Source organism: Stegodyphus dumicola, chromosome 2, assembly GCF_044657685.1.
Source record: "Stegodyphus dumicola isolate Sdum_Otavi_A_Nest chromosome 2, ASM4465768v1".
In the NCBI taxonomy this organism is placed as follows: domain Eukaryota; kingdom Metazoa; phylum Arthropoda; class Arachnida; order Araneae; family Eresidae; genus Stegodyphus; species Stegodyphus dumicola.
The window spans coordinates 126,660,325-126,672,360 of record NC_140769.1 but is presented as its reverse complement, the minus strand read 5'-3'; the positions used below and the strand labels follow the sequence as shown (position 1 = coordinate 126,672,360).

General features: G+C 33.8%; 1 protein-coding gene across 1 annotated transcript in view; it reads right to left on the bottom strand.

Moving 5' to 3' along the window:
* Positions 1-12,036, bottom strand: part of LOC118200687 (lachesin-like) — a 232,236-nt gene that overhangs the window by 139,469 nt on the left and 80,731 nt on the right. The window contains exon 3 of the mRNA XM_085810219.1: positions 11,231-11,435. Coding sequence (XP_085666345.1) covers positions 11,231-11,435 — 205 coding nt within the window. The remainder of the gene's footprint in view (positions 1-11,230; positions 11,436-12,036) is intronic.

Below are 12,036 nucleotides of genomic sequence, written 5' to 3'. Positions count from 1 at the left end.
AAGATCCTTACAATGTAAGTTATAATTTAATAGATAAGGTCTAAGAGCATAAAAATTTTGCTTTCATGAGTAAATTTCAATTTGTTTTTATGCGCAGTTTTTTAAATTACAGTTATTTTACATTACAGTTTTCTACTTTCTCCAACATTAATCGAGAAAGCAATCAGAAGTAAAGGACATAACTACACTTTAGTTTACTTGAGTAAGTATAAACCAGACATTCAAACGTTTATCTTAAATTGTCGTATGATGAAATTAAAGTCACATTTTCAATCAAAATACTTTCGCATTTTATTTCCAGTTTGGAAAAAGCACCGAAAGATATTTTAATAGCTTATAAAAATATAAAAATGATACGCTGCCCAGCTCTAGATTCGACTATCTGGAGCAAATCTCTAGCTGCCATATCTCAGAACGAGCAAAAAGTTCCAAGAAGTATTTTATAATGGAATTTAATACCAATAAGATTCATACAAATGATGATAATTTGATAATTCATTATTGAAGAAAGCGGTTAATAATTTTGAACTAAAAAGGGGTTTGTTTGATAAATATAAACACATTTTATCAAAGATATCTGCGTACTGTAAACATGGTTTTAAGCAAGAAATTCCTCATCCATGTGAATAATGTTATTTACATTAAAAAACTTTGAACACAATTCTTGATCATATTTCAATGTTATACAATTTGAAATTTTAATATCATACACATCAAATATTATGATATTAAAATAATATCATAATATTTTAATATATTATGCAGAATAATTATTATTCTGCATGCAATAATTGCAGAAAGCAAGAGTTTAAATACTAATGATTGTTTTGTATGATAATAAAAATTAATTGGTTTAATTTTAATTAAAATTTTATTAAAATTGGTGAGCCATTGCACCTTCAGATTTTGAGTTATCAACTCAACCCCTAGTAGGAGGACTTCTGACTTAAGTTAACACGTGACAACAAACAGAATAATGTCATCCTGCGGAAAAGAAGTCTATTATCTACCAGGCACCACAGAAAAGTTGAGGGTAGTGGATCAAAAAACCACTACCCTCAACTCCATGAAACCTAAGGATTCCAGGCATTTATTTTCAAATATCAAGTTAATTTATTATGAGGTGTTAAAACTAAGACATTTTTCACGAGAGTGCGATTTTCAAGTTCTCAGTAAGTTTGTAAGATAAACTTAGTGCTAAAGTTGCCAGCTGCTTTAAATAATGGCAATGGTTCAAAGACAACCGAGTAACCACAATGTCTGATTCAAAATGTGCTAAAGCGTTAATCGGTTCAACTTGTTTGCCACTGATAAACGTAAATATAACATCAAATAAATGTTGTAGTCACACAAGCTAGACGCAGTGTCATAATAGTACATACTCGATCACATGATTTCCTATAGGCGAGATATTAGTCCATGTTAAGTTTTTTTTTAAAGTAGTATAGTCACAAAAAGTGTCTACTAATTGTCTGGAGTTAGATACATTCATATGATCGTTGCATTCTTTGATTGTCTAATAACTCGAACAGCGTATTAACCCTTTCGCCGTCCTCTCCTGTCCGGGGAAATCCCCCCCAGCGGCCGTCTGTTTTTCGTAGCGTGTAATGTTGTTTTCTCTATACATCATAACTTTCGATACATGACTTCGTAGTGATGAATGTCAATGAATATTAAGTAAAATTATAAGGAAATAAAGCATAATGGAAAAATAATAATACCTCTGCTTATTTCTAACAACAGGATTTGATAACATCTCATCCAGGCGGTCCACTCCTCCCATTTTGTTGTTTACAATCGTTTACAATTATTGGTTTTTTTACAGTTCTTTTCCGTGTTCCAACATTAATCAGCGAGTTATTATGGACTACACTCATCAAACGTATAGCCTTCTTGTCTTTCCAATTCACAACCTCATTTTTTCTCATTTTCTGCTGAGTAGACGTTGAAGCCTGCTCTCACTGTCTTGTATCTTATGTAAAATGGAGCGAATATTCATAAAACCCGGGGCAAATTTAATTAGAAATAAAATTTTTGATTAGTGCTACCCTCTAGGAGATATTAGAACAAACAAAAAGGAAAACTCAAACAAGTAAACAGTTAGAAAGCGTTTTACACATTTAAAAGTTTTAAAATGTAGAAGAACGCTTCAGGCGCGTTACGGCCACCCTGCGGAAGTTTCACTTGAACGCGCTAGACGCGTTACGGACGACGAACAGGCTAAACTAGTGAGCAATGAGTACCAGGAGTAAAATTTATTCCAAATTTTTAGATAGAGCTCCTAGTGCAGTGTTTCTTAAACTGTGCTCCATGAAACCTAAGGATTCCGTGGAGCAAAGTTTAAGATGTGTCAAAGATTCCACTAAATTTACGTGCTTTTTTCATAACATTCAAGAAATTAACTTAAACAAAGCAACAAAAATTAACATCTTTACAAAATTAAAATAGTAAACAATAAAAGCTAATATTCCACTTACTATTTTGGATAGTCGATGCAAATGGGACGCGCAAGTTGTCATGGCGCCATCGTTACGGTCTGAGGTATTTTACAGCGTCCAACCTGGGAAATGCCCCGGAATCCTTATATCAAAGATTCCTCGGCTCATTTCTTTAACGATCGCTGCGCATGGGGAATCCCCAATTTTAGATATACACAGGAATCACGTGTACTTGAATGGAAAAGTTACTGTGAGTAGCCGAGTCAAGAAAAACATAGAGGTAGAAGATCAAAACCTGTGCCCCCTTGATTTTGAACAGCCACGAAATCCTTACCTAAGTCACCCTGTAGTACATGCAAAACTCAGAATATCTACAAAAGAAGACACCCTCAGTGTACCTTCATTTCCAGTCGTGTACACAGATGGGTCAAAGTTAAACGAAAAAGTAGGATGCGCGTTCTTTGCACTCCTCTCAGAACAAGAAACAACAGAATGGAAAGGACACCTAAAGAACAACAACAGCGTTTTCCAAGCTGAGCTTTCAGCCATAAAACACGCTATTCTATGGTCTCATCAAGATATCTACGATTTATTACCACAGAACAACAGAACATCTATAAAAATAAAGTGGGTAGAAGCGTATGCTGGACAAGCCCAAAATGAAAGGGCAGATGTGCTTGCTAAGAATGCAGCTCAAGACCTATCTCTCTCTCCAGGCTTTTCAACTTCTACAAGAAACCCACATATGATCCAATCTCTTATAACTTCTTCATCAACATATTCTTATCTGGACATGGTCCTTTCCCCACGTACTACTTTGCACGAAATTTGAGAGATTCAGACAAGTGCGTAAGGGAGACACAAAACACTATATTTTCAAGTGTCAGCTCACAAAAGAGTTACACTGCAAAGGAAGTTACGCCTTACAAATTACGCCTGAGTACATTAAATGCATGCTAACGATCCCTCAATTACAACAAAAGGTTTCCTTGATTATGAAGAAACTTTTCGCATATAAAAGAGAAGACATATGTCAAGATGCTATCACATCTGTATAAATACCTTTTATTCCACAACTTGCAAAAATAATGCAAGATTTCAGAAATATTGCAAATGTCTGAAACAGGCTAAATATGGTATGAATAGTTTTTATAAAATAGTTACATTAAGAATTTGGACTGTGTTAGGAGATAAGGGGGAAAAATCTTGTAATAATTAAATCACTAATTAAAAAATAATATAAATAATATACGACTCTATTAGATATATTAGTGTAAATGTAAGTATTATGTGATTTTCTAATGTATATTTTCTGTATTTATGATACATTAATTTACAAAACTAATAATGTAAGACTTCAGTGCTGATGCAGTTGTGTGTAACAAGTTAAAAATGAAAGGAAATGTATTAATAAGATAATTCGCCTTAGTAATTCAACTAAGTATAATCAGATGCACACACAAAAAAATCTTCCCCAATTAGTTCCTTAAAAAGGTGTTTATTGTAATTCGATGTAACTAGATATACTAATGTAAATATATTGTTTGTATGAAGTACAATGTATAATGAAAGTGTGTATGTATGTTCGAAGTAATTATGTTATATTAATCTGCCATAATCCAACTTTTGTTAATAGGTTAATTTCTTTGTAATAATTGTATACTGTGTCTTTGTAATTGTATATTCAATACGTAAGTCTAGTATTAATGTAAAATTACTATGTAAATGTCTTGGTAGGCTAGCATCCGATGCAGGACAACTGAAAGCCCAGCAGGGTACAGTAGTGCGGCGGAGCAACACCTGTAAAAGTCACTGACGAAGTTCTGGTGTTCCGTCCACTTTTCCCTGTCCATGTCCCTGTGAGTAGCGGGGTATAACAGCCACTTGTAAATGTGCGTCTTATTTTATATAAATTGACTGAAATTTTCATTTTTTTCTTATTCATTTATTTTAAGTCTATGCTTATTGATTAACTTTACTCTTATAACATCGCACCGCACATACTATTTCAGAAGATCAGAATAAAACACAATATGTCAAGGCCATAATATAAATTATAGGGACATCAAATCAGGATAACAGATAAACATTTATTTTTAGACTACACACAGAGATACAAGAATTATCGAAATCGCGGCTACGCTCTATCGCGTGCACGTTCCAACTGAAAGACTATCCTATCATGTAATCCGCAGCAGATGTTGAAATTCGCATCGTGAATTACCGTTATTTATTAGGTACCACATGATCCACTGTCTGTTTGCTTTGTGACTGAAGTTTTAAAACCTCGAAATTGTATAAATACTTTGGTTTTGGGTTTTTTGTTTTAGTTTTGGGTTTACATTTCGCGTTAATAATGTTATCAAATTAAGTAGCTATTTAAATTTTATTCAGCGTTGAAAAGGTAAATCCCACCGTAAGTTTTGATACATAGTTGCAGGATGGAGAGGCGGTTTAAGAAAGCGTTCTACTGCAAAACTTGGTTCTTCTACTTCGGACTCAAGAACTAGCTTTTTTTGCTAAATATAGTGATGATAATAATGTGAGCGATAAAAATTAAATCGATTCAAAGAAGTTAGGTGAGTTTATGTTTCTACAAATAATCAAACCAGAGCAGTTACTAAAAAAAATAAGAAGTATGATAAAATTTATATGTTTGGGATTCATGAAAAATAATGTTAATACTCAGTGTGTTACTTACTATGCAGCAAAGTGCTGCCAAATAGCTTTATGGCTCTAGCTAAAATACGTCGCCATTTGAAATCTGTTCATGATAAATATCTTCACTTATTTATTCGAAACTTACGAACTCATATAATGATAAAGGTTTATTATTCAAAAAATAAAAATAGTTAATGAGAAAGGAAGTGAATCTTCTTATTTAGTCAGCTATCAGATAGCTCGACGCTGTTGGAGGCCTACTCAGTCGCGGGAAATCTTTTTAAACTTTCTTCTGTAGAGATAGTGAAATGTATGCTAGATGAAAAGTAACAGCAAGCGAAATAATGTAGTTCCCACTTGTGAATGACACGATAGCTCAGGAAATCGGGGATTTAGTAGCCAAACTAATGATTGAACTTACTTTTCAACTAAAATAATGCAAACTATCTTTAGAAATGGATGAATATACCAATGCAGCTTCAGTCAAAATATTAATTCTCACTGTTAATTACCAGCACGAACATACATAACTGGAGTATTTTCTGTTATGCAAATCTCTACGAACACGTATTACTTAGAAGGAAATATTTAAATTTCCTAAATTCTTTTCTTCAATAGAATAAAATATTATGAGGCAACTGCATTGATATCTGCAACCGATAGAGCAAATACTATGAATATCATAATTAATAGGACTGCACTGGTTGTACGATCTAATCTTCTTGGCTACCATACAATATTAGATCTATTTATCCATTATGTCAAACTTTGGCAAATTCTCGCACAGGCGTGCAGGTGAACAAAACATTACATTATCCTCAGAAACATCATTTTGAACCATCAAATGGACACTGTTTAGGGAAGTTTTGGATGAGTGCAAAAGTTCTACCCGTTTTGGGATATGCAAAGGGAACTGACGTCACACATGACATTGTAATCGCAAAAATCGTCAGCCAATCAAACGTGTGTATGCCTCACATATAAATGCATCGTGTATCGCATAGTTAATCATCTACTTCTTGAATTACTACTTTTGTATGTTCGACCAATCAGATTGCGACTCTCAGTCACATGTACTTTAGCTACTCTCACGTATCCATGCTCATTCTTAGTCGAATAAGTTCCTCGGTATGATAAACTGCTCCAGCACCTAAGCATAATTTTTTAGACTTTTTACTGATATGTTTTACTGTGAATTAATTCAACTATTAAGAATATCTTCCTCGTATCACTTACCAACTCTTCATTATCGCCTGCGGGCGCGGTGCTACAGCACCCTAACTGAATTTAATTAAAAGTGAGCGGCCTCCGGCCTTATTTGAACTATAGGCTAAAACTTATATGTAATTGTAACCTAGATTATGAAAAGGATGATCTTGATCTAGTTAATCATCTCAAAATAATCTCAGAAGGTGTAACATGGAAAGCGAGAAGGATCATATAAGACAATATTTGTTATACGAGTTCGATAAAAAGAGTACGGCAGCCGCAGCATGTCGCAATGTTTGTGAAGTTTACGGGGAGAATGCAGTAGACGAAAGCACATGTCGTCGATGGTTTCGTAAATTTAGAGAAAGAGACAGAAGCTGCCAAGATCAGGCTAGGAGTGGACGGCCATCACACATTGGAGAAAACAATATTGACCAAGCTAATAAGGAACAACCCGAATCCAACCGTGCAAGAATTAACGGAGACCTACAACGTACACCGGAGAATGGTCGAGAGACAGCTGGTTAAGTTGGGTTTTACGAGAAAGTTGAATCATTGGGTTCCACATAACCTGACAGCTAATGAACGGGATGACCGAATCGCCACCTGTGTTTCCCTGCTTTCCTGGTACAAAAAAATGTCCATTCTTGACACGAATTGTGACAGGAAATGAGAAGTGGGTTATGTACCGTAACATAAAACTCCATAGGAGTGTGTGTCAACCTTCTGATCCGCCTGCATCAACTTCGAAAGCCGAACTTCACCCCAAGAAGGTGTTATTGAGCGTGTGGTGGGATTTGCAGGGAATAATTCACTGGGAGGTCCTACCACTTAACCAAACCATCACTGCTGCCTTCATCTGTCTACAGTTAGACAGGTTGCATTCAAATTTCGTAACAAAGCGGCCAGGTCTCGTTAAATGTCGCGGTGTTATCCTTCATCAAGATAACGCCAGACCATATGCAGCTATCATCACTCGGCAAAAGTTACTCGGTTTCGGTTGGGAGGTTTTACTCTATTCTCCCTAGTCTCCTGACTTGGCACCAACTGACTATCACCTATTTCGTGCGTTAAACAATTCCTTCAGTCAGAAAATCTTTGATAATCTTGATTCTGTGAAAACTGTCATCAAGAATTTTTTGACTCGAAACCGCTAGAATTTTACCGACGTGGGATACATCTCCTACCAGAAATATGGCAAGAGGTCATAGATAAAAATGAGGATTATGCACAATAATAGGTAGTGTTCATTTTGCGTTTATTTGCTCTTCATTATGGGTAATGAAAACGGGTAGAACGTTTTCACTTACCCAATATTTAAAACAGAAAGAATGATTATTTACTAAATGTATCTAATTATTTAATGGATTGTTTTGCATAGATCTGAAAGCAATATGTGATTTTTTTTTTCAACTTAATCTGATTTTTTATGTTATTTGCACTATATGACTTAAATCCTTTGTAAATGTTCAAAGCTACATATCTCATCACATTTCATATCCTAGAGGGATCCGAAGTGAAGAAACCTTGATTTTAGTTTTAGATAAAATAATGAAAATTCAAATCACATGCTTGGAAACGGATAACATATTTTAAGCATTTTACTTTTTACATAAAATTTCAGTGAAAGTAAGATTACCTGCTACAATTCCTTATAGTTTTTACCGAGCTTTACATATTCTAATTAAACGTTTACGTATAGCTTCATTTAAAACTTAACAGCGAGAGTTGATTACTTACAGAATCGGTATAGTTCAGTAAACATGTTTACATTCTACGTTATTTCATCATCAGCAAATTTATGAGAATGAGTGAACATATGGTTAAAGCATAATACAGAAATGAAGGCTATTGTAATGTCACAAAGTAATAAATCAATAATTTAGAGGGATCTTACTGTTGAGAAATATTTACTAATAACATGCTACGTAAAAGATATTTCATTTTAAAAGCAACATTGATTTTAATAAAATTTCATCAAGTACGTTACGTACTCAACACACACACACACAAAAAAAAAAAAAAAAAAAATCTGATCTGGGCATCACATGACTTCCATGTACGGTCTGTTAACCCTTTCCGGCACGCTACCTTTTAAAGTCGGAGTTTTTATAAAAAAAAAAAAAAAAGGGGGGTAGGCAGTCTAATTAGGCCTAGAGGAGTACACAAGTAAATTTTTTTTTGAAGATAGCATTTATCGTTTTAATTCTGTGGGTGTGCCCAACGTGACAAACTGATTGAATAGAGCTTCGAAAAGAGTGCTGAAACGAGCATTGTTGTCAATGAACTGACCGATGAGATGCGGAGAAACAAAGAATATAGACTCTCAGTTGTCCTAGATGATCGGTGAGCCCGGCCTGGGCAAACCTAGCGTTCGCCGTTTGATTTTAGGGAAGATATCAAGGTAACAATTTAAAACTAATATAGAATAAGATTAGCATACAGTCAAAAAAATAACATAGAAATTTCTTTTCAAACAATTCCTTTTACACCCTTAAAAAATCTGGAAGTTTTCTTTGAAAAATGAGGGTCTTAAAAAACTAAACATGGCTAAAATATACGGACTGGTTTGTGTTGAGCTGCCATCTACTATAAATAAAGAAGGTTCAGAGTAACGTATATTTATAGGTTATATTTATACCGATTCTGTATAAATATAACCTATAAATGTAACCGATAAATCCTTTTTCATTCAATTTTTCTGGCGTACAGAAGTAAATTTTTAGGTGTGTGCAGACCGGACACACTGTGCCGCAAAGGGTTAAATTATGCACATTTTTGCTGCATTTGATGTAAACTTTTCTCCTCGAATTTCTTAAGAGATATATTTCTCATTCAATCAATTCAGTTCTCACTTCCCAGCAAGGAAAATTACATAGAATCTCAAAACGTCTTCATAAAAAATTGTAAAAATGCAGAAAAACCTAAAACACGAATTAACCTTAAAAACCGTTAAAAAACAATTTTTAGAAACATAATTAAAAATAATTCAAATTAGACAGAAAGACAGGGTTTTTTTTCGGTGCACAAAACGTTTGGTCCCACTCGGCAAAAAGGCACTGAAGATGGTGCTTTTCTGCTCCTAAGTTTCAAATGTAAACAAATGGCGGCTTCGTTAGGCTTAGTGGAACTTAAACGATTTTATTCCTATTTTTTCCGTGCCCTTCAAGTTTGCTCCTCCAAACTAGCCCTTGATGAAGAACTAAATTATTTAAAAGCAATAGCTATTGACAGAGTCTTTTCACCCAACATTATTAATCAAGCAGTTAAAAAATTCTCATCTCAACACACTAAAAGGCACACTCTTGTTTTAGGAGATTATAAAAATTCTGTTGTCATTCCCTTCTTTCCATCAATTAGCTATAAAGTTGCACGTATTTTGGCAGAAATTTAACTTTCGGGTTGTTTATTCTCCCATCAATAAAATTCAGAGTTCCATACTCAAGGACGCCATTCCGGATATGAATTCCTCGGGTATTTATATGATTCCTTGCCAGTGTGGTTTAATTTACATTGGCCGAACTAAGAGAGCATAAAAATTTCGCTTCAAGGAACATGAGGCATATGTTAGAAAAAAGGAAATACAGAAGTCTTCTGTTGCTCAACATTGTTGGTCCGAAAATCACACTTTCAATTTTTCTGCTGCCAAAATTATTCAGAAAACGTCTTCCATTGGAGAACTGGATTTTCCAGAGGCATTTCACATTCATAAAAATCTTTCTGTTCTAGTTAACGATCCTAATTCCAATCCAAATTTGCCTTCGGCCATTAAAGAAATTATATTTCAGTTCTGGTTTCACCAACAGATGGCGCCGCTTGCTTATTCTTGTCCAGGCTTTCTTATCTTATCATTATTTCCTATCTTGTTCATTTGCGGTTTTGCAGCTGAAGATGATGGTTCGGTAAAACCATCGAAACTAGTCCTGTGAAAATTTTGTAAATATAACTCTGATTTTTGTTGTTTGACTTCTGAATTAGTATTTATTCGGCGTGTTATTGTATCTTAATTATTAAAATGTCATTAGAGTACTTCTCGCAAAACCATTTATACCTAAGAGTTTAATGAACTTATATTAGAAAAAGCAGATATATGTCCCGTGAACGCAGCGTTCATAGTGTTGCCATACCTTTCTTCGTTCGCTTGTATGGATGTAAGATTGGATTCATTCGGATGCAAACGCATCTACTTGTTATATACGCATCTACTTGTTATAGCACTCTCATGTACATAATTTGAACGTTCTGAGGCTACTCACTTTTGAGTTATGGTGATACATTCATACGTTCGTACAGACGTCACGGAAAAATCTCTTATCTCTTCTGAATTCATTTTAAATCCATTTCACAATTCGTTTTGGGAAAAAGAGACCTCTTTCTGTCCGTACGTACAGATAACTGAAGAACGTCTTTCAAATGGAATTGAGAGCGGACAAATTGGATATTTTCGTTGAAATAGTTTACCCGAATTTTTTTGTGATTACAATAGTTCCTTTACTTCTCACAAGGAAGTAAAAATGTTCGGCTTTTTTCATTAGAAGTGAATGATGTTAAAATGATGCTTTCCGTAGTATACGTATGGATAAAATCTAGTTACTATGGAATCTTAAATTATCTGCTTCAATAACTAAGAAACTTAATCATGCTAAAACAGTGTATATACCAAATGAAGTGTCTGTATTTCGCAAAAATTTTACTTTACATTCTGTAATAAACTTCAGTAGATCAAATTTTATATGAGTAGTTTAAAACTAATTAATCTCGCATTCAATCTATTTATATAAGTATAATTTATAGAAATGGAAACAAGGAAGAGTTAAATTTATAACACAGTTATTTTAAATGCATAGACATAGTAATCATCACTAAAAGAGTAATTAAAAATCAAATTACAGTAAACGAAAACATAAATGAGGATTACTCACCTAATACATCAAGATATCCTAGCTGACTGACCATGGGCTCTGTGTTGATTTGACACATGTAATAACCTTTGTCATTTACATCTACTTCTTTGATATGCAGATTCCATTGTAAATTATTGTTAGTTACTTTTATTCTTTTATCACGTGTAATTACACGCTTGTGAATAGTGAGCAAAGTCTGAGTGTCCATTTTTATCCAGGCTACCTGTTAAAGTAAACACATACATTCAAATTCTGCAATTTATATAATAACTGTTAATTATATATAAAATGGGTATTAAATGCATTTAAAAAATCATACAAAAATATAACTACTCGCATTGGCAATTAAATGCACGTAAAGTTACACTTTTATCTGACGCAATATGAATTGCATATAAGTAATGAAAAGTGTTAGAATTTATCTGATAATTTAAAGTAATAAAAAAAGAAACACAAAAAAACAAACTGAAAAATTTTTAGATTTTATATTATGTTTAAACGGGAGTTCTTTTGCTTTTTTTTCATTTACAGACACATACATGTTTCCAGATCATTTGTGATAACCCCGCTTTGGGCTGAAAATATTTAAAAACAACATATCTTTAGAATTTCTTTTTCTCTGCAGTTTTGACACTGCTCGCTTTGAAATTGTTGAATTTTTTAATCAAATATTGGTTAAAGTTTCACAAAATATGAAATGAACAATAAAACACATTTCAAATTCGTTTTCCAGGTTCTTATATTTGGATGGAGGGCTACGTCATTCAAAATATGATGCCTTTAGTCTACGTTGTTTTCTCCCCCCCCCCCCAATGCGAGAAACA